We start from the raw sequence: 27,148 nt of genomic DNA on the forward strand, positions 1-27,148 counted from the left end.
CACATTACTGGGAGTATTATTACAGTGGAGCTCATTACTGGGAGTATTATTGCTGTGGAGCTTTGTTATACACCCAGACACATTACTGGGAGTATTATTGCTGTGGAGCTCTGTTATACACGTGGACATATTACTGGGAGTATTATTGCTGTGGAGCTCTGTTATACACCCAGACACATTACCGGGAGTATTATTACAGTGGAGCTCATTACTGGGAGTATTATTACTGTGGAGCTCTGTTATACACCCAGACACATTACTGGGAGTATTATTACAGTGGAGCTCATTACTGGGAGTATTATTGCTGTGGAGCTCTGTTATACACTAAGACACATTACTACAAGTATTATTGCTGTGGAGCTCTGTCATACACTCAGTCACATTACTGGGAGTATTATTGCTTTGAGGCTCTGTTATACACTCAGTCACATTACTGGGAGTATTATTGCTGTGGAGCTCTGTTATACACTCAGACACATTACTGGGAGTATTATTGCTGTGGAGCTCTGTTATACACTCAGTCACATTACTGGGAGTATTATTGCTGTGGAGCTCTGTTATACACTAAGACACATTACTGGGAGTATTATTGCTGTGGAGCTCTGTTATACACTCAGACACATTACTGGGAGTATTATTGCTGTGGAGCTCTGTTATACACTCAGACACATTACTGGGAGTATTATTGCTGTGGAGCTCTGTTATACACTCAGACACATTACTGGGAGTATTCTTGCTGTGGAGCTCTGTTATACACTAAGACACATTACTGGGAGTATTATTGCTGTGGGGCTCTGTTATACACTCAGACATTACTGTATTATTGCTGTGGAGCTCTGTTATACACTCAGATACACCAGCAACATGGAGCCTCTAGAATAGAGGGAGAGGGGGATCTGGGCCCAAAATATGGACTGTGCCTCCTAAATAGGGACACTTGGCAGGTATGCTCTACTTCCTTAGTGCTATGAGTTTTCCCACACCTGTGATGCTCATACTATGCCATTATTTGTGGTCTTGCATCTCTTCCAATGTCTCTTCCAATGTCTCTTCCAATGTCTCTTCCAATGTCTCTTCCAATGTCTCTTCCAATGTCTCTTCCAATGTCTCTTCCAATGTCTCTTCCAATGTCTCTTCCAATGTCTCTTCCAATGTCTCTTCCAATGTCTCTTCCAATGTCTCTTCCAATGTCTCTTCCAATGTCTCTTCCAATGTCTCCATGAACTTTGATTCACATTATTCATTACAGTAAGATGATTGTTATGATGAACATTTAAATTAAATCCCTGTCAGCAAAACATTCACCAGAAAGAAGGGTCACACACAAATCATGTTTGGTTCATTGGTACTTTATTCAGGGATAATTTGCACAGGAATACGCTTGTTGCATTATTAGGGATCGTATATATAAACAAAGCAGTGCAATGTAAAGAACAATATATATATATTGCCATGCAAAGAGAGCAAGACAGGAGCGGAGGAGCAGCCTGTAAAAATTGATGCACTAAGGCACTTAACATACTGGTATCTCCATTCTAAGGCACTTAACCAAATCTTTTCTAGCAAACACAATTTATATAGGCCTTCTCTCACAATTAGTAGCAAACATCAATGCCAATCCTGATCCATGTTTTCATACCAGTCCTCTGGTATTCGATCATCCTCTATGAAGCATCACACTTCAGAACCGACACAGGGTATTTACTGCATTTGTACTATATTTTTATTGCAAGTGGCGCAACCAGAAGCTTTAAAGATTTATTTATTAAGAAGTTTTTTAACCCGGTCAATGCCCAGAGGAGTGTAGTAACACATTGGACAGGGCCTCTCACTCCCTCGGGCATGGAAACGGTTAACGGACTCTTAGGAGGGGGGGGTGACACCTACATTGAATACGCATAGAAGATCCATATTAACTAGGCCATATCTCCAGGGCACCCTATGCGTTTTACCAATATATTCCATAATATTTGCAAAAAATTACATACCTTCAATAATAAAAGATTTTTAGAAAAATCCTCCAACGAGCAAATAGTGTTTATTCTATGTACATACACGTCATTCAGCAATTGAATTGATAGCAGAAAACTACAAGTATTATTGGCCAGTAGAGATCAAAATATAGATATTGCATTGCTGATTTTACGAAAACACTAAAAAGAACGTTAAATAGACCGGCTCCACAATTTTGGTTACTCCTATCATTGATTTCATGTTTCCATAATATTTTAATTATTTCCTGAGTTGATCATTTATTTATTTTTACTTTTTCCTCCAAAAAAAAAAAAAATATATAGATTAGCTTTCAAACCCCAAAATAGTGAAAAATATTTTTTCACACCCCAAAATTCCAATCTCTGCTATAGTCTTTAATCATGGCATGACGGTATTTTTGAACCAAGCATATAGTAATCACCAAATGAACTCTGCCAATATGAGTTTGGTTTGGTTACAGAATTATAGACAATAAAATAATATGGTCCAGCCAAAAGCCAAGCTGTATATACATTGCAGAGGGACTGGGCTAACTACTTTATGATCAATGGCATTTTTATTTTTTTAAAGCTTGAAATGAATATATGGTTAGAAAATGTATACAGTATGAGAAAAAGATTGATTAGAATCATTCATAGCCAACAAGTCCAAATTCCGTGGACTCGGAATTTCTGTAATTACAGGAAAGGGAAAAAAAAAATTGTCATTTGGTCATTAAGAAAAACTTCTTGGTCTAGCCTATTCTCTCCAAATATGTAGTGGTGGCGGAAAAAGCAACCATGACTATGTAAACGGGATATGTTCAAAATGAAAAGTACTTTTTGGGTCAATCAGAAAATCGAAAAGGGTTTGATAAGGAAAATAAAGTTTGTGACTCGTTTTCTTGTTTGCCCAAGACTACGAGACTAGAAAAGGTGGTTATTCAATACTGGCTTAACTGGATTCCTATACCAGATATACGCAACGAGGCAAATTGCTAAGCAGGGTTCTCATGCTTTCTATGAAATTAAGGGTAGAAAATCGGAAATTAGTGGTACTAGGCTGAAGGAAATTTGAGAACCTTAGCCTTAACATCATCAAAAGAAACTGACGCGTTTACATGAAAAGGATGGGTAGTGTCCCACAGCTTTGTAAATCAAGCTTTTTGTCCAAACAACAAAACAAAAAACAAAACAATACAAACTTTTTTTTATGTTATTATGCACAATTCCATTAATCAAACCTTTCATTGAGAATACCACACTCTGGTTAACTGTGCTCTGCAATGTGCTGATCTCCACTCTATCAGAAAGTGCAAGTAAGTCCACCGTTCCCACCACACCACGAGTATGTAAGATTGGGAGTACCATTGGTGTGAGGAGGCGGTGGGTTGCAGTCTCTGCCAGAGAGGACAGCATCACTTTGCTAAGAGACATTTCACAGGTTTGACCGCAGCACGCAGGTTGCACCCTCAGTGGCACTTCAACCTGACGATCCGCATTTCCTGACACTCCTGGGCAAGAACGGACCGGTGACATGGTAAAGATGGTATAGCTTTGGCATTTTTTTTTTGTAACAGACACAGAACAGCTGTCTTCAACAAAAAATTTTCTTATAAAATGTTTGCTATAGAAAATAAAAAATAAATCTGTAAAAAAAAACAGGAAAATAAAGGATTTGTTTTTGGTTCCATCTTTAGCTTGGGCACCTTTGCATAAAGCTGGACTTGAAGTTACATTATACTGCAGTTCTGCTGAGCGACCTAGAGAAGGTAAGAGAGAAAAAGAATATGTTAACCCATCGCCAACTCTTATATGGTTATACCTTTGTTTGGTTAAATTATTATTTGTTTCATAAAACCATTTTACTTTTTCAAATGTCCGCAAGAAGATTTATGCGAAGCAACACTTGTCTATGTGCCCGATTCTGGCTGTGTTAATGTAGTTAGTGATATCTACATTTCTATTAGTTTCTAAGCATCTTCCATAACAGCAGCCAAAGAAACCGCTTTTTTATCACTCTTCATGGGTGTTGTTAAAGGGGGCTTTAGAGACCTAGAAGGTAAATTGGTGATATGACTACAGGCTAGTCAAAGGCAGAGTCCAAGTAGAGGCCAGATGGGACAGAGTATGAAAAGGTCAAGAGACAGAGTTGCACGAGTTAAAGGGCAGAGTTAGCAAGTGGTTGTCATTTTTGTTTGGACTCATGCCCCAAGTATCTCAGGAATCGAGCCAGCTTAAAGCAGATATCAGCATTGTTACAGGTTATATGTAAAAAAATAAAAAATAAAAAAAAAAAAAAAAAAAAAATCAGGAGAACAAGGGCCACATCTTCACTGGTAAACACACTATATAAGAGAATTATGGAAAATTAGCAAGCATGACATGCCACTTTTCACATTAGCCATTTGTTAGTATACAAGGCTACAAGGTCCAGGATACAGCTAGGCTCTCTCAGCCAATACTGGTCCTGCATGGGAGAAGCTGTACATTCTTCACAACCCCCTAAAGTAAAACAGGATTCATGAGATCCATACAGCAAAGATAAGGGCAGAATTTGCAGAATGGATCCATAAAGAATATTGGAGTGGCCAGTGAAATTACCACTAGGCTGTAATGTAAACACTGCATTTTCTCTGAAAAGACCATGTTTACAGCAAAAAGCCTGAAGGTAATGATTCCACTCACCAGAACAAATTCAATACGCTGTAGTTCTGGTGACTATAGTGTCCCTTGAACTATTTAAAAAAAAAAAAAAAAAAAAATTGTTGCACACAGAATCTGACCCGTAAATATCTGCTCTCTGTATTTATGTTTAGATCTATATCGTACAGAGGGCAGGTTGTCACGGATTTAATTTTGGGATGGTTGTTTTTATATTTTTGTATGTATTTATTTTTTATCTTTTTACTTTTGCAATTCCTCATATGGACATCAGAGGCATTTAATGTCAAACGGGGCAAGGTGATGGCTCAATTTTTCCAAAGTGACAATAAAAAAAAGTTTGCTTGCACGTGTTATGGATCAAACACATGTGATGGATTTTTCAGCCCTCGGACTGGCAAATTGTTATTGGAATTTTAATTCTACAACAGATGGCCAGCCTTGCGCTACGAATTTTCTATTAAGTTCACTGTGGAGTGGCTCTACATGTTGGGTATGCAAGACAGAGTAACATATGCCACCATGGTCTATGCCATACCTTATATGGCTTTGTAGTTTTTACGTTAGTTTCAAATTCAGACCTCTATATAATTTCCGTATAACAACGAACGACCACAGCATTGACATACAACACTACAACGATGCAACATTTACCAAAGCACGTTTTTCGGCATTCCCCAGGATGTAGGACCGAGTGACAAGGCTCTCTCCAAGGGCACTACCCCCACTAGTTCCTCCTGTGCTGCGGAAGGCTCTAGTGAGAGTCATGCTGGACGAGGAGGTTCCACTGGTGACACCAGCATTCTGGGTGGCGTCTGTTCCTCTGTCAGCTGGGCGTCCACAGGTGGTACACATAATAGTGCGAGAGCGGAGATTGTATTCAGCGGGGTCTCCAGTCGAGTTATGCCCATCCTAGTGGGAGAGAGAAGGGTGAGCGCAAGGAGAAAATCACAATAAACAGAAGTACCAGGCTATTATGGGATGTATAAGGATTGTTATTCCCACACCACAAGTGGCCAGGGTTTGATTCTTCAGAGCATTTAAAAAATAGTTACTCCACCCATTTATTGAAAGATGTAAAATGCCCCATTGGGCTCTATTAATTAGATCCCACCCCCTACATCTTGCAGAAAACCTGCCACAAAAAATAAATAAAAAAAACATGTGCAGGAGGAAGGGGGGGGACGCTTCCCCTTGCAGGCACTATAGGCTTGGGAGAAGCGTTTTACGGTGATTGTCAGTGTGTAGTGTGCATGGACAACTGACATACTTTTGCAAATAATTGACATTTGGCAGTCCAGAACAGAGACTTTTAGCCCCTGCACAAAAATGCTAATTTATCTGTATTTGTAGCGTTTCAAGCAGAAAGTGCTTAACATACAGAGTCCTACCACCAAAACCACTTCAAATCACTGAAATGGTCATGGAGGTTGGAGTAACCCTTTAAGACTATGAAATGCCAAACCATTATCGCCTGTAGTTGGGGGATAAAACTCATTGTTCCCATTTAGAATGCCTGGATCTTTAGTCCATGGTGTCCATAGAGATGATGAATCTCAATAGTTTAACTAGGGAAGGAGTAAGATCCCATGCGACACGAGATAGTTTACCAGTTTGGCCCCCTTCCCTTTTAGTATTAGTATGGTGATTAGGGAAAAGTTTGGTCAAGAATCTCCTTTGAGCCAAGGCCTCAATCAAACTCCATGGCACTAAGCAGCCACCTTATTGTTTATCTGGCTTTGCATTTGACACTTGGCGATTGCTATGTGGCATTCAATGTTGTATATGTCATGATAACATCAAAGTTGTTTAGGGAGGTTTCCTCCATTTGAGAAGGAGGGTTATTTCCTGAAAGGTGAAATGTCTGGAATCTAAATGGAGATTCAAGTTTTAAATCAAAATAGCCAGATTGGAAAAATTCAAGATACATTTTAATTTTCAGCTATTGTGGCCTAAAATTTGGAGTTCACTATGAATTCCTGACAAAATAAACTCGAGTAAAGAATCCAAACCGTTCTAGTTTCCTCCTCAGGAGGTCACAGTGATCTTAGTATATTAAGGACCAAGCTTTGGTACTCCAACTGTAATAGATTATGTTAGCCAGAATATGCATCTATTTATCAGAGTGCCACAGAATAGTCATCACTGCATTAACACAACGGGAAAGGTTTTTTCAAAATGTTATAGTCAGGATCCTAGCAAGGTTTCTGTCCACGTGTAACTTACATGATGGTGATGATGGTGGATGATCACTTCATCATCATCGTCGTCATCATCATCGTCGTCATCTTCCAGTACCACTGAGCGCACAAGCTTGCGCATGGCGACTTCCTGTAAGACCAGAAGAGAAGAGTCCTTTAATGAGACAAGTCAAGAAATCACAAGCCACAATCCAGATGTGCAATGTTGGACATTTTAAAACAAACTAAATGTGCTGCTCTCGGACACATTTTCCTCAACATAGTCCAGTTTGTCAGTGCCACCTCCATGTCCGTTTTCCTTTATTTGCTGCAACGAGGATTCTCCAAACGCATTGCTTCCTCCACTGTTATTACAGCTTAGGCAACACAAGCAAATAGCCAGGAAATATGGCAATTAGGAGCCCGCCAGAAATAACAGAAGATGGTCACTCATCTCTTAAGTCTAGCTTAGCAAATACTCAGAATTAATCATTTAGATGTGTGCGCACTGGTACTGTGTAAATGAATTGTAAACATTGAGAAAAAAAGAGAATTATCTTTTATTTTTACATCTAAAATATGTCCAGTCTGCTCCTGTTTTTTGTTATCCCTACACTCACTCCTGATACAGTCACAAACCTTGATGAGCAGGGCCCTAATCTCAGCTTCTTTGACACAGGACAAACTGGGAGACAGAATGGTCTTATGCCTTCATTGTATGAAAGAATCATTACCCACCTCATTGCTGGAGGTCAGCAGAGCAGTGCGGATACTGTCGCCAGTTCCCCATGAATTCTGAGACTTCCATACCAAGTCGGAGGGGGGGTTATTACTGGCCCCTGCTCCAGCTGCCCAGATCTAAGGAATTAAATATAAATCAGATTTGATAATTTTCATTAACAAAATAAATAAATAAATAAATAAATAAATAAAAACGACCACCTGCTGCTCTCGAAATCAACAATTGGACAAAAGGAGTATTTGAAAATGTGTGTGTGTGTGTGTATGTATGTGTGAAGGAGGGTAGGCAGGGGGGGGGGGGGTACTGCTTTCATTCTCATACTGAGCCAACGTCTTCGTTGTCACAAAGGTTACCGTCCACTGCATTTAAATACTGTTCTCAACAAATTCCCTGCTGGGGTGTACGAACAATGATAAGAGCAGAGTTGTTGCGAGCAGTGGATATTTAAGCGCCAGGCACTCCCTCCAGCACAGGACATAATGATATGAATATCCCTCAGATAAAGAGGGAGTGTTAATCCAATAGAACAGGCTTAAAGCAAGACATTGCAGGGGAAAAATGGTACCATGCGACAGGGACACACATCACTGTAAAGTATGTCAGTTATATGGATGCAGTTAATGGTAACGGCCAGCAGAGGGCGAACCAAGTCCATATATAGTAAAACTCTCGATAGGGAATTGGCATGACGGCCAACACGTTGGGTGACTTTCAAATGCTGCAATGCTACTAGAGACAGTAAATCCATTAACAGTAAGCCACCCATACCCTATCCCAGCACATTGCACACAGACTCACCGTCACCACCTGACCGGCCTTTAGCGTGAACCGCGGATGGAACTTGTAAACGATTGGTGCTTCATCTCCATTCTGCCTCTTGATCTGCCAGTTCCCCAGTGATTGGTCCTGCAATAGATAAAAGGAAAGATTAGAGTTATTAGAAAAAGTGATTACAATACGGAGTTCTTATAATGGAACGGTCACTTCTCTGGAATATATACCATTGAATAAAACATTAAAAAGCAAGGATAACTTGTGTTAATGTTGTTTTTCCTGCGATATATTAAAAATTAAGCAAATTACACAATAATCCTGTTCAGTCAAGGCAAAGCCAGGAAAAACATTGCACATGAATAGGAGAAATAAAAACATTGTTAATGTTCTCTTTTCTGTGTGCTATATATGTATGATATGGATTAATTGAATTATATACTGTATATATTTTTTTTTAATCTGAATATTTAACAAATATATATTTGTGAGGTGTGAAAAGTGAAAATCGTGGTTAGTAAACATTCTCCTTTAATCCCAAATAATGATAGAGCATAGCTTACAAATACAAATAGACTGAAACTTGCCATTTTCAGCAAAAAAACTATTTCAGAATGTGTCCCTAGATCAGAAACCTCCAAATTAGTATAACTATATGCTGTACAATCCCTGAACGAAGAGCCACCCGATTGGGCATGTTTTTTCAGGTGCCCTGACGTGTGCTGCGGCGCTTTAACCGCACGTCTGAGCCCGTTTAATTATGACAGCGTTGGAGGAAGTGAGAGCCAGTCAACAGTGGAATACATGTCCCCCATCCCCCCCAGGGTTGCAGGCGGGCGGCCCCCTGGAGTGATGGGCCATGTCGCAATCGCGACCCCTATATGTACACCAGTGCCAGTCACCTCTTCCTAGGTAACAGAGTCACATGGAATTGAGAGAGTAGAAGGCAGAGAGGAAGTGGCGTGAACTGCAAGAGTGAGTGCCTCAGTCAGCACCAAAATGGCAGGAATCTGGAGAATGGCTAAAATGTTTTACATTTTGACGAGCATGTGTATCTGTATGTGTGTCAGTGTGTTTGTGTGTTTGTATCTGCATGGAATGTGTGCGTCAGTGTGTGTATCTGCATGGAATATGTGTGTCAGTGTGTGCGTCTGTGTATATGCATGTATATCAGTGTTTGTATGTGTGGGTTTCTGTTTATCTGTATGTGTGTGTGTATATCTGTGTGTTTGCATGTCTGTATCTGCATGTTTGTCAGTGTGTGTTTCTGTATGTGTTAATGTTTGTATCGGTGTGTATTTATCAGTGTGTAACAGTATGTGTATATGTGCATACATCTCAGCATTCAAATGACAACACTGCACACAAATACAGCATTGCATTTAAAATCAACACTACACGCAGAAGCACGCCTGCACTTGAAACGCCAACACTACATTCAAACACAACCCTATACTCCATGCAAAAACATGCTTACATTCAAACACACAAACACTACTCAGTGCCAACTAGAACCCTGCAAGGATGGGCAAATGTTGGATCACCAGTTGGCAAAGCACATTGTGGGAGTTGTACGATAGAGGAGATCTACCTTTTGGCCACAATGCGACGGGGGGGGGGGGGGGGGCGGGCGGGGAATCAAGAAATAATTCTTGCACCAGGGCCCTCTCTACATTAGTTCCACCACAGCCTGCCTCCACTACCCCTTTATTTCCATCCAAACACCTTATTGTTCTTAACCTCTGTGTCAGGACCAAAATTTCTGTCAGCATGACAAAGTATTGGATCCCCTGTGCAAAAAAAAGTGACACTGGGAAAGGGTTAGGTGATTGTTTTCTGTGGAGGACTTGTTTAGTATACATTAGATTACAAACTGAAGAATGGGTCACCAACATCATTTTAAAAGTGAAGAACATATGACTTTGCTACAAACAAAATACTGCATTGGATGAGACCCCCTCACCTCACTAGACTTGTTCTTCAAACGGACAAACTTTCCTTCCTGGTCAACCTCCTCCACAGACACTTTCCCGCTGGTCCGGGCATGCTGGGTGAAGGTAGTGCTTCTCGACTCCCCACCATCCAGCTTCCTCCTCTTAGAGGTGGAGGCATGTGCCCCAGAATGCATTGTGCTGGTCCTTGCAGTTCTCTTGTGTGAGGTGGGGCTTGGAGACAGACGTAGCCTGGAGAGGGCGCATAGAGTACAATAAGAGTAAGGTTATCAATAGGTTGGATAGAATCTCATGTAAGCTGCTCATTATTAAGTGGAATTAAGTAATTTCTCTAAGATTATTTCGATCATCGCTTTCTATGTTTAGTGAATACTAAAAGAAAACCAGTCTTGTGCAATGTACAAAGTAAATGTAAAAGACCCTCTCATGCCTGCGTACCTTTCCTCTTCTCCTTCCAGCAGTTTGCGGTACGCGTGAATCTCCATGTCCAGAGCAAGTTTGACGTCCAGCAGTTCCTGGTATTCATCCAATTGCTGCTGCATTCTTGCCCTTATCTCTGCCATCTCCTTGTCTTTATCAGACAGCAGTCTTCGGTTGCTGTCTCTCTCCCTTGTCAGAGCATCTTCCAGATCCCGTAATTTGGCATCTTTAGCGGCTAGCTGCAAATGGAACCAAAAGACATGCACCGTGATATTTTTTCATCTTTCTTTTATATAAAAAAAAAAAAAAAGCATTTAAAATTGTCATTCAATACTCCAGCTTATTCAAATTGATCTGTCATTATTTTATAGGAAAAAGATTTACTGCATTTAAATAATGCAGCAGACAGACCACTCCGGAATTGTGTTAATATATTTTACTATGTGCTGAAAAGGAGAAACTCCCATCCATCGGCAATGGTACTATCTTCTGAATTCTTGAAAGTCGCGAATAATGGAGCACGAAAACATAGGTGGCTTAACAGTAAGGGAGGGAAACCATAGATCCCGCAGCTATCACTTCATTTATTGTATAAAACAAATGTTAGAGGATCTCCCTTCGGTCGTACAATTAGCTGTATCCATGGACTTGCCGTAGAGTGTTTTATCACCTTGCTGCATGGCTGTTTCCGTAGTCACACAATGTGTTCACTTACCTGTTTCTGAAGCTGGCTGAGTTGAGACGAGAGACTATCGATGCGGATCCTGCTCTGCTGGATCTCCTCGTGCGCTTCTCCCACCAGACTACTATTCCTGTCCGCTGACTGCTTGGCATTCTCTAGCTAATTGAGAGATGCAGACAATACGTTACCAGAAGGCTCAAGGTTATGCATCAGAATTCAGACTGTTTTGGCTAAATTATTTGCACCAAAATATGACCAGCTGCATTTGTCAAACAATTGAGATGCACAATGTTATTACAATAACAAGAAAAAAAAATGTTATATACTGTTTAATATTTTAAATGAATAAACTTTAATCTTAAAAGAGCACATTTTCCAGAAGTCCTTCATCAACATAAACAAATCAGTCAGAACATAGCGGACGTATTATTGGCTCTATCTTTATAGCAACACTTTCAAAGGATGCCTTTCCTCTGTAGGCATTTTATGGAATAAGAATAGATCTGTAACCGGTTATGGAGTGCCCTTCCTATGTGTAATGGAGAATTGACATGCATCGTACAGCACAAAACTTTATTTAAAGCCACAGCAGGTAGTCTTACCTTAGCATTATAAGTCTTTTCTAGCTCTTCCTTGTACAGGTTGATCTGCCCCTCATGCTGGGCACGCATTTCCTGCAAGGCATCTGACAATTTGTTTTCAAATTCTTGTTGGCGACCACTGTCAAGTTCAACTAGTCGCGTCTCATGCCGACGCTTGGTCTCTCGCAGTTCCTGCCAAGAAGATCAATATTAACTGGAATACTGGGAAGACCTTCACAATCTATAGAATTAGCACGTTTTCTCAAGGTCCATTAAAGATTTCATGGTATTTACATTTTATGGGGAATTTGATATAAAATAAGATGACGCTTAAATAAATTTTATTTTTTTTAAATGGAACCTACATAATTTATACATGTAGTTTTTTTGTGCTAAACAGAGCGCTGACAATGTAAACAGAAATGTTATGCTTAACCCCTTAAGGACCAAACTCCTGGAATAAAAGAGAATCATGACATGTCACACATGTCATGTGTCCTTAGGGGGTTAAATGGTAGAGTTAGAAAATGTTTTCCAATTCAGCTTTTTAGGCTAAAATGTTCAATTCCTTAGTAAATAGACCCCAACAAATGTCTGATTGCGTGAGAAGAGGGCAAAATTGCAGGGAGCTGCATATTGCTTTAATGGTACACTGGAATCGGACTTAGAACACCAGCCATTATTTTACATTCCAATTAAATCCATTACATTTACACACAGTCAAATATTGATCAGTGAATTAATAAAACTGTCTCATACAAGGTATTTAGCAAAAAGCAATATGGCCACTTCTTGAAACTTCACTTTGACAATGCCGTTAGGCCACCATAGTGGTTCAAGTTTTAAATCAATAAAAATTGATTGAATAAATGAATAAAGAAAAAGAGCCAGTTATGAAAAATAAAGCAAACTGCAATGATGCTGGGGAGGAGGGGTAGTATTATCTCTGCCCGTCTCCTGTAGAATAGACACTCACCTCACTGTATATACTCTTTTGGAATTCTAGCTCCTCCTTCAGAGTCTGGTTGCGATTCTCAGCATCTACACGGCGAAGCATTTCATCTTGAAGTTGCTTCTTGGCATCGGCCAAAGCGCCCTCTAGCTGTAGAGAAAAAGACAGCAGTTTTTTAAGACACAAATAAAACACACGATCCTGTTCGTTATATCTCATGTATAGCGCTGAAAGACAGATAGAGTGAATACTACATATGCTTTCAAGACGGGCTTTATTCTGTAAATATCCATGATCGGCTAGGGAAGTGTATGATGTAGCCATAAGCATATATCCAATGCACCTCTATAGGAAGAGCGTGGAAATGCTGAATGTAAATGCTGCACCCAGGTAAGCACTGACATAAGAACAGGGTCGGTGCAAGGAGTTTTGGGTCCAAAGACAAAAATGTGCCCCCCCAAAAAAGCATCTTCACATGTGTGCCTCTTAACCCATTTTTGTGTTTTGTATCCCACTTTTTAAATGTCTTACCGCTTTTAGTGTATCTTATCCCCTATTTTTCTCCCATTGTGTGTCTTACACCCCCCTTGTGTCTCTCTTATTCCCCTTCTTTGTAGGACTCTTACATCCTCCCACATTTTGTGTGTGCGTCTTACTCCCGCCAGCCCCTTTGTGGGTCTCCTTCTCTCCTAATCGCCTTGTGTATTTTACTCTTCCCAGCTCCTCTATGTGTGTCTTTCAACCCCAGCCCACCTGTCTCCCCTGACATGTGTACCTTTTCCCGTTCTCCAGACCTTTTGTGTGACTCTTCCCCCACAGGCCCCATGTCTTTTTCACCACCAGCCATTCTGTGTATTCTCCCCCCCCCCCCCCCCCCAAGACCCTTCTGTGTCTTTCTCCCTCTTAATGTCCCTCTGTATGTCTTTCTCCCCACTCACGCCCCTCTGTGTGCCTCTTTCATCCCCACCGGCCCTTTTGTGTTGTTTTTCACGCCCCCCCCCCCCGTTTTGTGATCTCTTCCACTCCACCTTTGTCCCTTAATGGTCTTCCCTCCCTGTCCCCTCTCCCCCCCCCCCCACCTCCCTGTCACTTAGCAGTGGTCCTCAGCCCTCCCATCCCCTGTCCCTTTGTGGTCCTCTCCCCTCCCATCCCCTGTCCCTTTGTGGTCCTCTCCCCTCCCATCCCCTGTCCCTTTGTGGTCCTCTCCTCTCCCATCCCCTGTCCCTTTGTGGTCCTCTCCCCTCCCCTCCCATCCCCTGTCCCTTTGTGGTCCTCTCCTCTCCCATCCCCTGTCCCTTTGTGGTCCTCTCCTCTCCCATCCCCTGTCCCTTTGTGGTCCTCTCCTCTCCCATCCCCTGTCCCTTTGTGGTCCTCTCCTCTCCCATCCCCTGTCCCTTTGTGGTCCTCTCCTCTCCCATCCCCTGTCCCTTTGTGGTCCTCTCCTCTCCCATCCCCTGTCCCTTTGTGGTCCTCTCCTCTCCCATCCCCTGTCCCTTTGTGGTCCTCTCCTCTCCCATCCCCTGTCCCTTTGTGGTCCTCTCCTCTCCCATCCCCTGTCCCTTTGTGGTCCTCTCCCCTCCCATTCCCTTTGTGGTCCTCTCCCATTCCCTGTCCCTGGTGTTCCGCATTACCTCTTTTGTAGCGTGGCCGCGAGCACTTCCTGTACTGTGGAAGCTCTGTACCATGGTCCGCTCGGCCACGCTACAGCAGAGGTCTGCCCCGCTCGGCCACGCTACAGCAGAGGTCTGCCCCGCTCGGCCACGCTACAGCAGAGGTCTGCCCCGCTCGGCCACGCTACAGCAGAGGTCTGCCCCGCTCGGCCACGCTACAGCAGAGGTCTGCCCCGCTCGGCCACGCTACAGCAGAGGTCTGCCCCGCTCGGCCACGCTACAGCAGAGGTCTGCCCCGCTACAGGAGAGGTCTGCCCCGCTACAGGAGAGGTCTGCCCCGCTACAGGAGAGGTCTGCCCCGCTACAGGAGAGGTCTGCCCCGCTACAGGAGAGGTCTGCCCCGCTCGGCCACGCTACAGGAGAGGTCTGCCCCGCTCGGCCACGCTACAGGAGAGGTCTGCCCCGCTCGGCCACGCTACAGGAGAGGTCTGCCCCGCTCGGCCACGCTACAGGAGAGGTCTGCCCCGCTACAGGAGAGGTCTGCCCCGCTCGGCCACGCTACAGGAGAGGTCTGCCCCGCTACAGGAGAGGTCTGCCCCGCTACAGGAGAGGTCTGCCCCGCTACAGGAGAGGTCGGCCCCGCTACAGGAGAGGTCGGCCACGCTACAGGAGAGGTCGGCCACGCTACAGGAGAGGTCGGCCACGCTACAGGAGAGGTCGGCCACGCTACAGGAGAGGTCTGCCCCGCTCGGCCACGCTACAGGAGAGGTCTGCCCCGCTCGGCCACGCTACAGGAGAGGTCTGCCCCGCTCGGCCACGCTACAGGAGAGGTCTGCCCCGCTCGGCCACGCTACAGGAGAGGTCTGCCCCGCTCGGCCACGCTACAGGAGAGGTCTGCCCCGCTCGGCCACGCTACAGGAGAGGTCTGCCCCGCTACAGGAGAGGTCTGCCCCGCTCGGCCACGCTACACTGAGCGACTGGCAGGAAGGAGCGCTTTACTCTTCCTTCCTGCTGGTTACTATATTCTTGTGCCCCAAGAACCTTATGGACGTGCTGGCCCTGCATAGGAAGCACCTTGAGTGACTGGTACTATAGGTGTTACTAGGCAGCAACGTAAACACGGCTTTGCTCTGAAAAGGCAATGTGTGTTGGAAAGCCTGCAGGGACAGGCTACAGACATCAGAATCACTACATTAAGTGGTAGTGGTTCTGGTAACTATATTGTGTCCCTTTAATCCCTTAAGGACACATGACATGTGTGACATGTCATGATTCCCTTTTATTCCAGAAGTTTGGTCCTTAAGGGGTTAAGGTTAACATTTCCAATATCACATTCACATTTCAGATGCTATTGGGATGTCTTTATATTACACACATTATTCTCTCCTATGGCTCTTTTGTAAACATTTTCTCACCTTAGCAATCTGAGCTTTCAGATCCCGCAGCTCGGCCTCGAGGGTTCTCTTTTCACTTAGAGCGGTGGTCAGGTTGGCATCCTTTGAATTCAGAAGAGCCTCTAAATCCTTGAGCCGGGCCTGCGCAGCCAGCAAATCGGCCTCCTTTTTGGAATTCCTGTAAGGCAAGATCAAGAGGAAATGAATATCACATGGAGAGTCCAAATTGATGCAAATTCAATGCGTTCTGGGTAATCATGCCAATAAATCCACCAGATTCTGCCAATAGGACAATTTTTTTTTTTTTTAAATAATATATATATAATAAATAAATATAAAAAAAACAAATGAAACAAAAAAAAACATGTCAAAAAAAAGGAAAAAAAAGCCCTCAAATGGATATTTACAGGAATACTTTAAATCTGAAGAATTGTAAAAGCCAGGAGGAAAAAAAACAACTAAGCATGGACAAGCAAGTTTAAGACCTCTTAAAACAAGCCAAGGACATTTCAGCTCAAGCCAACTTACAGACTAAATGAAGTGGGTAAAATGACACAAAAGTAAAGTGTACTGTATCCAGAAAGATAGATTGCCTGGTATGCAATCAGTATCGAACGAAATTAAATTTTGAAATATCGGAATGTGTGTGTATAGTGACTGGAGATTTAAAATGTGAAATTGGGAGACACTGCAATGATACATATTGCATTTTTAGAGCCATATAGGAACAGACTGGAAGAACAAGAGAGAGAGGAAGCAAAACAAATGGTGAAAGCAAAAGGTAGATTGTTCGTGAAATAGCAGAAAAGCCGGAAATGGAGATACACTGACTACTACTACTACATATACTATGCTCATCAATGTATGTGTTACATTTATTTTCTCTCTCTGGCTGTGTTCCAAGAGGAAATGCTCTTGTAAGACAATGGAGTCGTCAGAACAGTTCACATAGTTTTCAAGTTTAGAAGCCAATGAAGAGCTCCCCCTGATTGTTTGGACAAGTCTACACCAGGAGGACAGCTGGGGATCGGCTGAGAAAACCTCTCCGAACCACTGTTGGTCTAGTTATAAAAGCCGTTTGTTGTAAATGTCACAGCTGCTTTGAAGGGCCTGTGATTCACTCGGCAAACATTTTATTCTGCCGGCTATCACAATATTCATGCCACGTTTGAGGCTCAAAGCCCATTATTCAAACGCAGACTTGAGGATGTCATCCTACTCTGTCTGAACAGCTGTAGGTCAGCTCATTGCCTACTGTTTGCTGTGAGATTAGCAGTAAGCGAGGACGTAGAGGCGGCTGAATTAAATGATTAAGAATGAGCAGATGTACCTGTTAATGAATGACAAAAAAAAATGGGAGTTAGATGGACATCGAGAGTGAATTAACAGAATAGTAAATGGCCAGATGGGAGAAGGGAAAAAAAGATTATAATATATATTTTGTTAAATAAAGGCGACCCAAGAAATTCTATTTTGATGACTAAGTATAGACATCACTGGCAAGGTTTCAAATGTTTACAAATGGTCTTTTCATTGTGCTGAAGGAGTGGAGATGCCAATTTGGACCTGATCCAGCTCCTATTAACACCACGAATCAGGAATTAGCTTAATTACTGACCTTTGTGACGAAGTATAAATATCAACATTAAAACACAATTGTCAAACTCCTACAGTTCGAGTTAATTCAACAACTGGCGTGATGACCCTGCATCAAATTGTATGTTCTGTGGGAGACAGTGATTTTATGTATTGTATATTTTCTTTTCTTCATTTGATTGGAGAGGAGTTTTGCATAAAAATAATAGAAAACCAAACAAGCATCGAAAAAGCAGTCCAGCTTTGTATCCCCCAACACTGCGTAGCACTGGAAATCCTGTATACTACAAGTTAGTCTCTGCTAGTAAAGCCTGCCTGAGAATGATGAGAGCAATACTGTATCTTCTATGTGGAAACCCCCTGACCATAAACACACTGGACATGAAAGACATTGAATTTTGTAGTGACACAGTGTACTTCTATACATTGCTCCATAACAGCATCAACGTTACCTTTTCTAAACTGCCAGAGGTGTAAAATCGTCTCTTGCAGAGTCATGACTCAGCCCAGAACAAATATCCAGGCTGGCTATTGTAAAATCTGTGCAAAAATTGTGTCTAATGCCAACATGGGTAAAGATCGGTAATGTGGCAGCATGCACCGTCCCCCCTCCTCTCCCTGCCCCTGGCGAGGGGGAATGACATCAGATGTGGAAGATCAGACAGTGGGAGAACTTGGCCTTGTCAATGGAAAACCTTTTTTTTTTTTTTTTTTTCTTAATGTAGGTTTATGCTTTTTTTGGTAGGTGAAGGGGGAGAGGGGGGGAAGGGAGAGACCACAGAAGGGGTTCCTATAACCAAAACCAGTGTTTTACTCCAATTGATCTGTAATTAATAAAGATAGTGCTTGAGCAAGTAATGGCAATGTGACGGTAAACTGATCTGGGTCCTATGAGGACAGGAATTGACCCTGTTCTAGATTTTGCCAATGGGTAGATTAGTGAAAGGTTATATTAAACAATAGAATGGGAATTCGCCACTGCCTTATTCTGCATTCTGAAACATCTTAACTGTATTTCCTTTATGGGGGCGATACAGGGGGAGTGTGCTATTTACATTGCAGCTATTTGTACAATTCCTGTGTTTAGAGAAATGAAACAGACTCTGGGATTTATTAGAACAAACAAATCCAAGCACATTCCTGATATTTTTAGCTTGAATAGTAGAAAATGTCAGGCTAGTAATGTGCTTTTAGGCAGATGGCCAAGGCTGAATATGCATCTAAACTCACTCCAAGTTTCCATGACTTTGTGAGCAGTAAGAGCACACATCCTGAGCGTGCAAAGGCATAGTATATACACTAGAAAGGCGGTTTACTGGCTGTAGAAATGAATGATAGACACAAAGCCATGATAATAAGTTGATCTGGCCTATTTAAAGGGACACTATAGTCACCAAAACAATGTTGGCTTAATGAAGCAGTTTTGATGTACAGATGATGCCCCTGCAGTTTCCCTGCTCAATTCTCTGCCATTTCGACGTTAAATAACTTTGTTTATGTAACCCTAGGCACACCTATCTGCATGTGACTTGCACAGCCTTCCTAAACACTTCCTGTAAAAAGGCATCTAATGTTTACACTTCCTTTATTACAAATTCTGCTTAATTCAGAATTTATCTCCTGCTCTGGTCTTCGCTTGCTAGACCTTGCAGGGCCTACAGTATGTAATTAAAGTTCAATTTACAGAACGGGAGAAAAACATTTTTAAAGTAAGTTACATCCGTTTGCCTGCATGAGAAAAAAAAAAAATGTTTCATTTTCAGTGTCAGTCACAGACAGTGGAGGAGATTCTGCATAAGCAGAATTAAACGTGATTTAACTCCTAAATGGCAATTAATTGAGCAGTGAAGCTTCAGAGACATGATCTATACAAAAAGGCTGCTTCATTAAGCTATGTGACTATAGTGCCCATTTAAGACAAAAATTTGCAATATAACCTATTATAGATAGATCTATCTCAGAATGAGAAATGGATTGTCAACTTTGCTTACATAAACACACAGAATCAGACATGGCCAACAATCTAGAATGGTAAAACAATCTAGAATGGAACTGAAGAAGGGAATTCATCAAATGTGCTTCTCTCAGGCTATTGATTTTATTTATCCTCATTTATAATGGACCACTGAAAGTTTGAAAATTGTGATAGAACTTCAAGATGGCCACCTCCACAACTAGCATACTGTCAGATCTCAAAGAGGTAATTCTTGCTCAACTTACTATAAATTCTTAGATAAAACTCAATGTTTAAAACAGATGAATAGAAATGAAAGCTGCCGTGCCTTTATGTCTCTAATACCCGCTTCTGAGTAACCTACAAGGAATGCAGGTATTAAACGCCTAACCTGTCTGATATGCAAGATGCAGAAGACTACGATTTCTGGAAATTTCTTTCTAAGGGCAAAGAAGCATTTAGTACTTAAAAAATTTATACTAAACCAGGCCAGATAATCCGCATGCCGGTGTTTTTATAAGATAGGAACACCCTAAAATCTCTGTGATTAAAATCCAATGCCAAAATGTACGAGGGGATGACAGATTGTCCCCTGAGGCCAGACCCTCAGTTATAGAGCAAGATCTGGCACTGATCCGGGCAAGGGAAACCGGTTTACGGAGGAAATACAGTGAAACGTCAGTCACATTGCAGCTTTACGAGATAGAAAAAAATAATAATCAATAAGATTAAATTCCTGTCACTCCCACAATACACCCCGATAGATAAGCATGTGTAAATGAAAATGTAAAGTAATACATGGAATTAAAAATGATTCTGCATGATTTAGAAATTAAATTACAGAAAGTTATGGAACTTTCCCATTTTGATTTCTTCAGTCCTCCCAATCACCCAAGAGACCTTCTCTTGAGTGTAGATATATAATTGGGCTGCCATTAGTTGATTCCCATCTGGAATAAAGATTGGATATGCATAGGCGTGCGCAGCCTATTGCATTAGGGTGTGCACCCTAAAGCACAAACACATGGCGCATGTGTATATATGTAATATATATATATATATATATATATATACACATACATACACACATATATATACACACACACATACACTGCTATGTGTGTGCTGCTCGTGTGCTGTGTGAGGGTGGTGTGAGGGTGCTGGTAGTGTGCTATGTGGGTCAGGGTGTTTGTGTGTGTGTGTGTTTGTTAGGGTCCTGTTACTGTGCTGTGTCAGGGTGCTGTGTGTGAGGGTGCTGTTTGTGTGATGTGTGTGGGTGTCGTGTATTTGTGAGGGTGCTGTTTGTGTGTGTGTGTGTGTGGGTGCTGTTAGTGTGCTGTGTGTGAGGGTGTTGTGTGTTTGTAAAGGTGCTGTGTGTGTTTGTGAGGGTGCGGTTAGTGTACTGTGTGTGTGAGCGTGCGGGCTGTATGTTTGGAGGGATTGTGGAGGTGGGGGCAGATTAGTAAATATCCCCCCTCCCTACCTTATATAGGGAGGGGGGATCCTTGCTGCCATGTGCCATCCCTGGTGGTCCAGTGGAGAGTGAACTCTAGCATGCGGGGCTAGAGTTAACTCTCGCAAGATCTGAGTGTTGCCGTGGCAATGCTCAGATCTCGTGAGAGGAACCTGGCGGAGCTGCTGTCTAGAGCTCCCCGGGTCCTCTACTGCCTCCCTCCATGTTGCTGTGGGCTGGTGAGGTAGATCTTTGATCTCCCCGCCAGCCCATGGAGGCTTAGAGCGGAGCCGGCACTCAGATAGTGCCGACTCTGCGTGAGCCGACAGGGGAGATCCGGAGATCTCCAGTGAAGTCCTGGGGAATAAAGTGTGGGAACTCTTTTCCCACCTCCCCAAAAAAATAATATGCACGTGTGTGTGTGTATATATATATATATATATATGCGTGCACACACACACTGACACACATACACAGACACACATATATACGCGTGCACACACATACATTCACAGACACCCACACACCCATACACACACTCTCAGACACACACACACTCTCAGACACACACACACTCTCAGACACACACACACTCTCAGACACACACTCTCAGACACACACACTCTCAGACACACACACTCTCAGACACACACACTCTCAGACACACACACTCTCAGACACACACACTCTCAGACACACACACTCTCAGACACACACACTCTCAGACACACACACTCTCAGACACACACACTCTCAGACACACACACCTACAGACACACATACACACATACACACATTCACAGACACACTCACTCACAGACACACTCACTCACAGACACACTCACTCACAGACACACTCACTCACACACACACATACATACATTCACAGACACACACACACACACACATTCACAGACACAATCACTCAGACACACACACATACATTCACAGACACACTCACTCACACACACACACACTCACAGACACACACACACACACATTCACAGACACACACATACATTCACAGACACAAAGTATTATTTTTTAATTAAAAAATGTCCACCCAGCCTCCCTACCTGGAGTGCTGGTGGACTTGTCCCTGGGGTCCAGTGGGTCGGTCAAGCGCCGGTCTCCACTCAGCCGCGGCGAGGGAGCTGTGTGCTCTCTGCTTCCTCTCACCGCGCGGACTGTCTGCTGTAGCTGGGAGCCGGAATATGACGTCATATTCCGGCTCCGGCATCAGCAAACAGCGCGCGGCGAGAGGAAGCAGAGAGCACACAGCTCCCTCGCCGCGGCTGAGTGGAGACCGGCGCTTGACCGGGGGGTGGGGGTCCTTCACCTCTTGCCCCCCCCCATGACAGGTGGAACATAGGGGGAGGTAGGGGGAGCCGAGTGCCTGCAGGAACAGCGTTCCTGCTCAAATAAAAGTGCAGTTCCTGCAGGACTTAATACATAGGCGTGCCACGGGGATTAGGGTGTGCCCAGGCACACCCGGCACACCCCGTGCGCACGCCTATGTGGATATGTTTGTTATTTTTTATTATTCTTTATTTAAAGGGATACTATAGTGCCAGGAATACAAAGCTGTATTCCTGGCACTATCACTCCCCCTGCCTCCAACCTCCGTTAAATAAAGGGTTAAAACCCCTTTATTTACCTACCTCACCCTGCGACAATGACGATCGGCACTGGGTCGACGCTCCGCCCTCTCCACTGTGCTGCGACGAGCACCAACACGCATGTGCGACAAGTGCCACACACACACACACACACACACACACACACATCAGACCTCCCCATAGGAGAGTATTAATTCAATTTTACGATGGTAAAAAAAAAAATATGACTCTGGATGTCCTCATGTTCAGCGTCAGATACCGGACCAAAGGTCCATTTCAATCCAGGAAGCGCACCCAGTGGCTGTCTGGTAGAACGCCATTGGAGGCAGGCTTCGTGCAGCAATGTGAACATTGCAGTTTCTCTGGAACTGCAATGTTTTACATTGTAGCACTACGTGCAAAAGGGACACTGCACCCAGACCACTTTAATGAGCTAAAGTGGTCTGGGTGCCTAAAGTGGATGAGCAAGTACTTGTTCATAAACCAATTTAGTAATGCGTATACGTTTACCAGGGCACTCACACCTTTGCACATGTTTTCGCAGGACCATGAAGCAGAGCCATGAGTTTATACATTAAATAGCGGTCAGTGATTTCATGATGGACTTTGGCTAGAGTAGGGAGGGTAAAGGTAAGTTGTCAACAGGTTACGATAGAAGGGATACCCACAGATCTGGATCAAAAGGCCTGTGGAATATGTGAGACATTAAGTCCCTGACACTTTCCCAATAAGGGATGACCTGAGGACAATCCCACCATATATGTTTATACACGGGGTCCTTCATCTTCCACATCTGTTCCTGTAGCCCCACACATATGGAAACAATTCGGGCTGTCTCTCAATCTCTTCCCTCCACTTCCTCTCCCAAGTCCCTTTCCCACTGATTGGTGTATGCTAGCTGTCCCCGTTACCCTTGAATTTGAGTAGATTGCGGAAAATATTTGAGAAGTCCTTTCTTACTTTATCCCCAATGACACAAGATATCGATAAAATGAAGGCCCTTAGACTGCAGCTTGTTTAATCTGTCCTTCTCTAGCATAGTCGCTGGTCTGTATTTAATGAAATTAGTCTTTTGAACGGACAATTTATAACTTTTCTGGTTCTGTGAAAATACAGAGCTGCCCATCAGTACATAGATTTGAATTAAAAAAAAATGTCTTCCCGGTCACCAATATTCTCATCTCTTGCTAAAAATTTAGGGTTTGTCAACATTCCATAATATTTTACATATACAATAGTAGATTATTCATCATTAAAACATTTCTCCCAAGCATCACTATTTAATAAGGAGGACAGCCAACTTTGAGCCAGAATTCCATGGTCCCCCTTTTGTAGACCAATGTCCTTCCTTTCTAGCAGTTCCTTAATTTGGGGGGTGTCTTTGTGTTTGACATAAGAGGACAGAGCACTATAAAAAGACGCAGATGATTCATGGCCTTATTTATGAAACCCAATTCTAATGGAAGTAAATGTTTTGCTGAAACCTCAAAAAACTGCGTCTGAATGGTCAAATTGTTAGTGATTGATAAGTGTTTAAATTCTTAAAACATTACCCAAATCTCAGGCAATATATGTTTGTGGGATGGGGTTCGTTTCGCTGCAAACATGCAAGTGCTTTAAAATATGTTCCTGATTTCCTGAATTTTCATTTTGAGTCATATTCCTGAATTTCCTACAACAATTCTGCAGAGATTAATAAATTATCAATTGCAGTTCGTTATTACAGTTTTTAAAAATATATATTATTTTACTCTATTTTTATTTATTTTCTTTCTCTTTTTTTTTTTAATTTTTTTTTAAGCTTGGCACTCTCCTCCCATGGAAAAAAGTGTTAAAGCCTAGGTGCAAACCTGCCAAAAATATATTAAGAAATCTATATTATAAATAGAGAGAAAGATATTCCTTAAAGGGTAGGTTATACCGTTTTGCAGATATCTGATCAATTTAATTGTGAAAAGTCATTAACACGATGACTACGTTTACACAGAAAATTGTACATCTTTGTATAACACCACAGATGTAGATTGAGTTGACCTCTCCATTGACTGAAGTTCGATGAATGAATCCGAAATCATATTAGATTGATGGTTACAGTTGGCAAGAAGTGTACATGTGGTAACGAGAGTTCTGGATACTGTAGCCATTTAAATCTTGGCATAATAGGTTTTATAAAAGCAGAGCCCAAAAAGGGATGGATTAAAAAACATTAAGAAAAAGAGAAGGGAAAAATTAAGTAGAAGAAAACATCTTCAGTGCCACGTTTCAATCTTTCGTACGCAATCTCTGACTCGTCCTATTATTTCATAATGAACATTTGCCAATTCCGCCAGACATCTGCCAGAACCCTTCCCAGTCAGACGAGGGGAACAGAGGAAAAAGGTCTTAAAAGAGCATTTGTACTCACACCAGCCAAAGATTACTGTGGACAAAACGCATAACGATTTACTCCCGAAAACCCCACTTGCTTACTAGGGATGCGGGCAAACCGCGCAGTGAGATTTATTTACTAAACTGTAAAAACAGAGGCAGTCTTCAATTAGAAAGCAAACCTTATACATCTTGTCAATCAAATTAAACCAAAGGCAGATATTAACGTGAAGCTCCAAGAGAGCAAATGGAATTAGCAGAAATTACATTATATCATACCAGCCATGTTCTAGGAAACACAGAGCTCTATATAATTACAAATCAATACAAAAACAAACATATGAAGACTGGTTGAGAGTAAAAATAAAAATAAAAAATGTTCCGCATGCATGTACCTTTTATGGGTGTGCCGATAGCTATGTATCATCACTGATCTGTATAACAATCACTGCCACACACCTTTGGGTAGCACCCTATCCTGTTTTTATACCTCCCAATGTTGCTTCATAGCAATAATATGGACCAAAAAAATGTTTGTGGTAATAACATGTTTGGGTCTTGTTTTCAATTACAACCTCTGCAGCTTAAAAGGCCATAATGTTAACTAGAAATATTCTAGACTAGCACTGTACCCACCCACATGTCCGGATACAATAGTATGTGTCTCTGGCAATTACATTTTTAAGGTCATCAATCCCTGCCCCTCACAGCAACACATCAAATGTCTGTCCATCACATTAAGAAAATTTCTTTTGAATCCTTAATTTGTATGACTTATCTATTCTACTCTTTCATCCTGCAATACTGGTTTGTTATCAGATATTAAATTAAATTTTAACAGAAAGTAAACATTGAGATTTGATGTTATGATGCGCAAGCACTCAAAATAAAATGTAAAAGGTCCTGACTACATTGACTTAAATGTTGCAAATTTGTTCGTCCATTCACAGTAACCATTCGCAGTTAATTCGCAGATTGTTTATCAAACCAAAACTAATTAGTATACATCTTTAAAGCAGTGAAGTCAGTTGTGGTACAAAGTGGCACAAAATTTAAATGACTTCTTGCTTACGACATGATTACCGCATCGAGCATCTAAACAATGCTATTCAGTGACAAATTACAAAGAGCTCTTTGACACATTTTGTGCAGGTATTTAAATGGCCTGTGAGGTTGCGAGAATCACCTTGTGTAACCTCGTCTGCAATGTTAAAATAAATAAAATCTTAGGAAAAAAAAATTACAAAAAAATAAAAGATATTGCACGGGAGGACTAAACTGACATGGAGCAATGCCCAGTACAGCGGGTGAGGGTTAACTCCTTTCTCACAGGCTTGGGATGCATCCCTTGTCCCTGCAGGGCCTGGATCCCATGAGTCATCCTGCAGCCGGAGTCCCCGTGACAGATGGAAAACCACATACTGAGCCGTTTACAGTTTGTGCTCAGGTTACCCATGGTAACAGGCTGGGGTTGGTTTGGGCCTGGTACTACAGCCTGGATCCGGTCTGGTATTTCCTGTGACACATCAGGAGCTAGTTTTAGCAATTCCCATATATAAAACGCGACCTGGAGTATACACAGCATCAATTGAAGTGTTACTAGAATACGCATTGAGACACTGAGCAGAGTAAACAGGAGAGACATAAAAAAGGGGATGAGAAACCAAGGCACCCGGAGGGAGGAAAGAGGGAGCACAATACAGTACTAGGAGTACAACACATGAGAAGAAGGGCTCAAAATAGTTCTAGGAACCGAAGATGAGGTCAGAGAGGGCACTTATACTGGGCAAAGAGAGCTAGAGGACAAGAGAAATTGCTCAGAAAATTTGAGTCAGGAAAAGACAGCACGCAGCCTAAACTGGGAAGTGTTTGCAAGGGAAAAGCCCACTGCAAATGGCTACATGAAAGAGGTTAGAAAAAAATGGAGTAATAGGCGCTCTCTATAGTAACTAACGTGCAGGCAGCAGTATACAAACAAGGATTCCCAAACCTTGTGAACAATGTACAGAAAAAGGAAAGGTGTATCCCGCGCCTAGTATATTATATGTGCAAAAAATACATACATATATTCTCAAATATATCAGGAAGGAACCGAACCTCAGGATAAAAACAGAGAATAAAACACAATAGTGCAATACAGTAATAAAAAATATTTTTATGGTGGTGAGTACGGCTATATATAATCCACTCACATTTATATGAGCTATAACAGAGCTCAGCTGTGCAGCGCTTGGACGG

General features: G+C 42.3%; 1 protein-coding gene across 1 annotated transcript in view; it reads right to left on the reverse strand.

Moving 5' to 3' along the window:
• Positions 1 to 1,333: 1,333 nt before the first annotated feature.
• The window catches only part of LMNA (lamin A/C), a 60,515-nt gene continuing 34,700 nt past the window's right edge, over positions 1,334 to 27,148 (reverse strand). The window contains exons 4-14 of the mRNA XM_063440322.1: positions 15,943 to 16,099; positions 12,942 to 13,067; positions 11,987 to 12,157; positions 11,418 to 11,543; positions 10,721 to 10,941; positions 10,294 to 10,513; positions 8,358 to 8,465; positions 7,556 to 7,675; positions 6,864 to 6,968; positions 5,292 to 5,549; positions 1,334 to 3,736 (exon numbers count right to left, since the gene is read on the reverse strand). Coding sequence (XP_063296392.1) covers positions 3,707 to 3,736; positions 5,292 to 5,549; positions 6,864 to 6,968; positions 7,556 to 7,675; positions 8,358 to 8,465; positions 10,294 to 10,513; positions 10,721 to 10,941; positions 11,418 to 11,543; positions 11,987 to 12,157; positions 12,942 to 13,067; positions 15,943 to 16,099 — 1,642 coding nt within the window. The 3' untranslated portion in view covers positions 1,334 to 3,706. The remainder of the gene's footprint in view (positions 3,737 to 5,291; positions 5,550 to 6,863; positions 6,969 to 7,555; positions 7,676 to 8,357; positions 8,466 to 10,293; positions 10,514 to 10,720; positions 10,942 to 11,417; positions 11,544 to 11,986; positions 12,158 to 12,941; positions 13,068 to 15,942; positions 16,100 to 27,148) is intronic.

The sequence above is a fragment of the Pelobates fuscus genome, chromosome 13 (genome assembly GCF_036172605.1).
Source record: "Pelobates fuscus isolate aPelFus1 chromosome 13, aPelFus1.pri, whole genome shotgun sequence".
In the NCBI taxonomy this organism is placed as follows: Eukaryota; Metazoa; Chordata; class Amphibia; order Anura; family Pelobatidae; genus Pelobates; species Pelobates fuscus.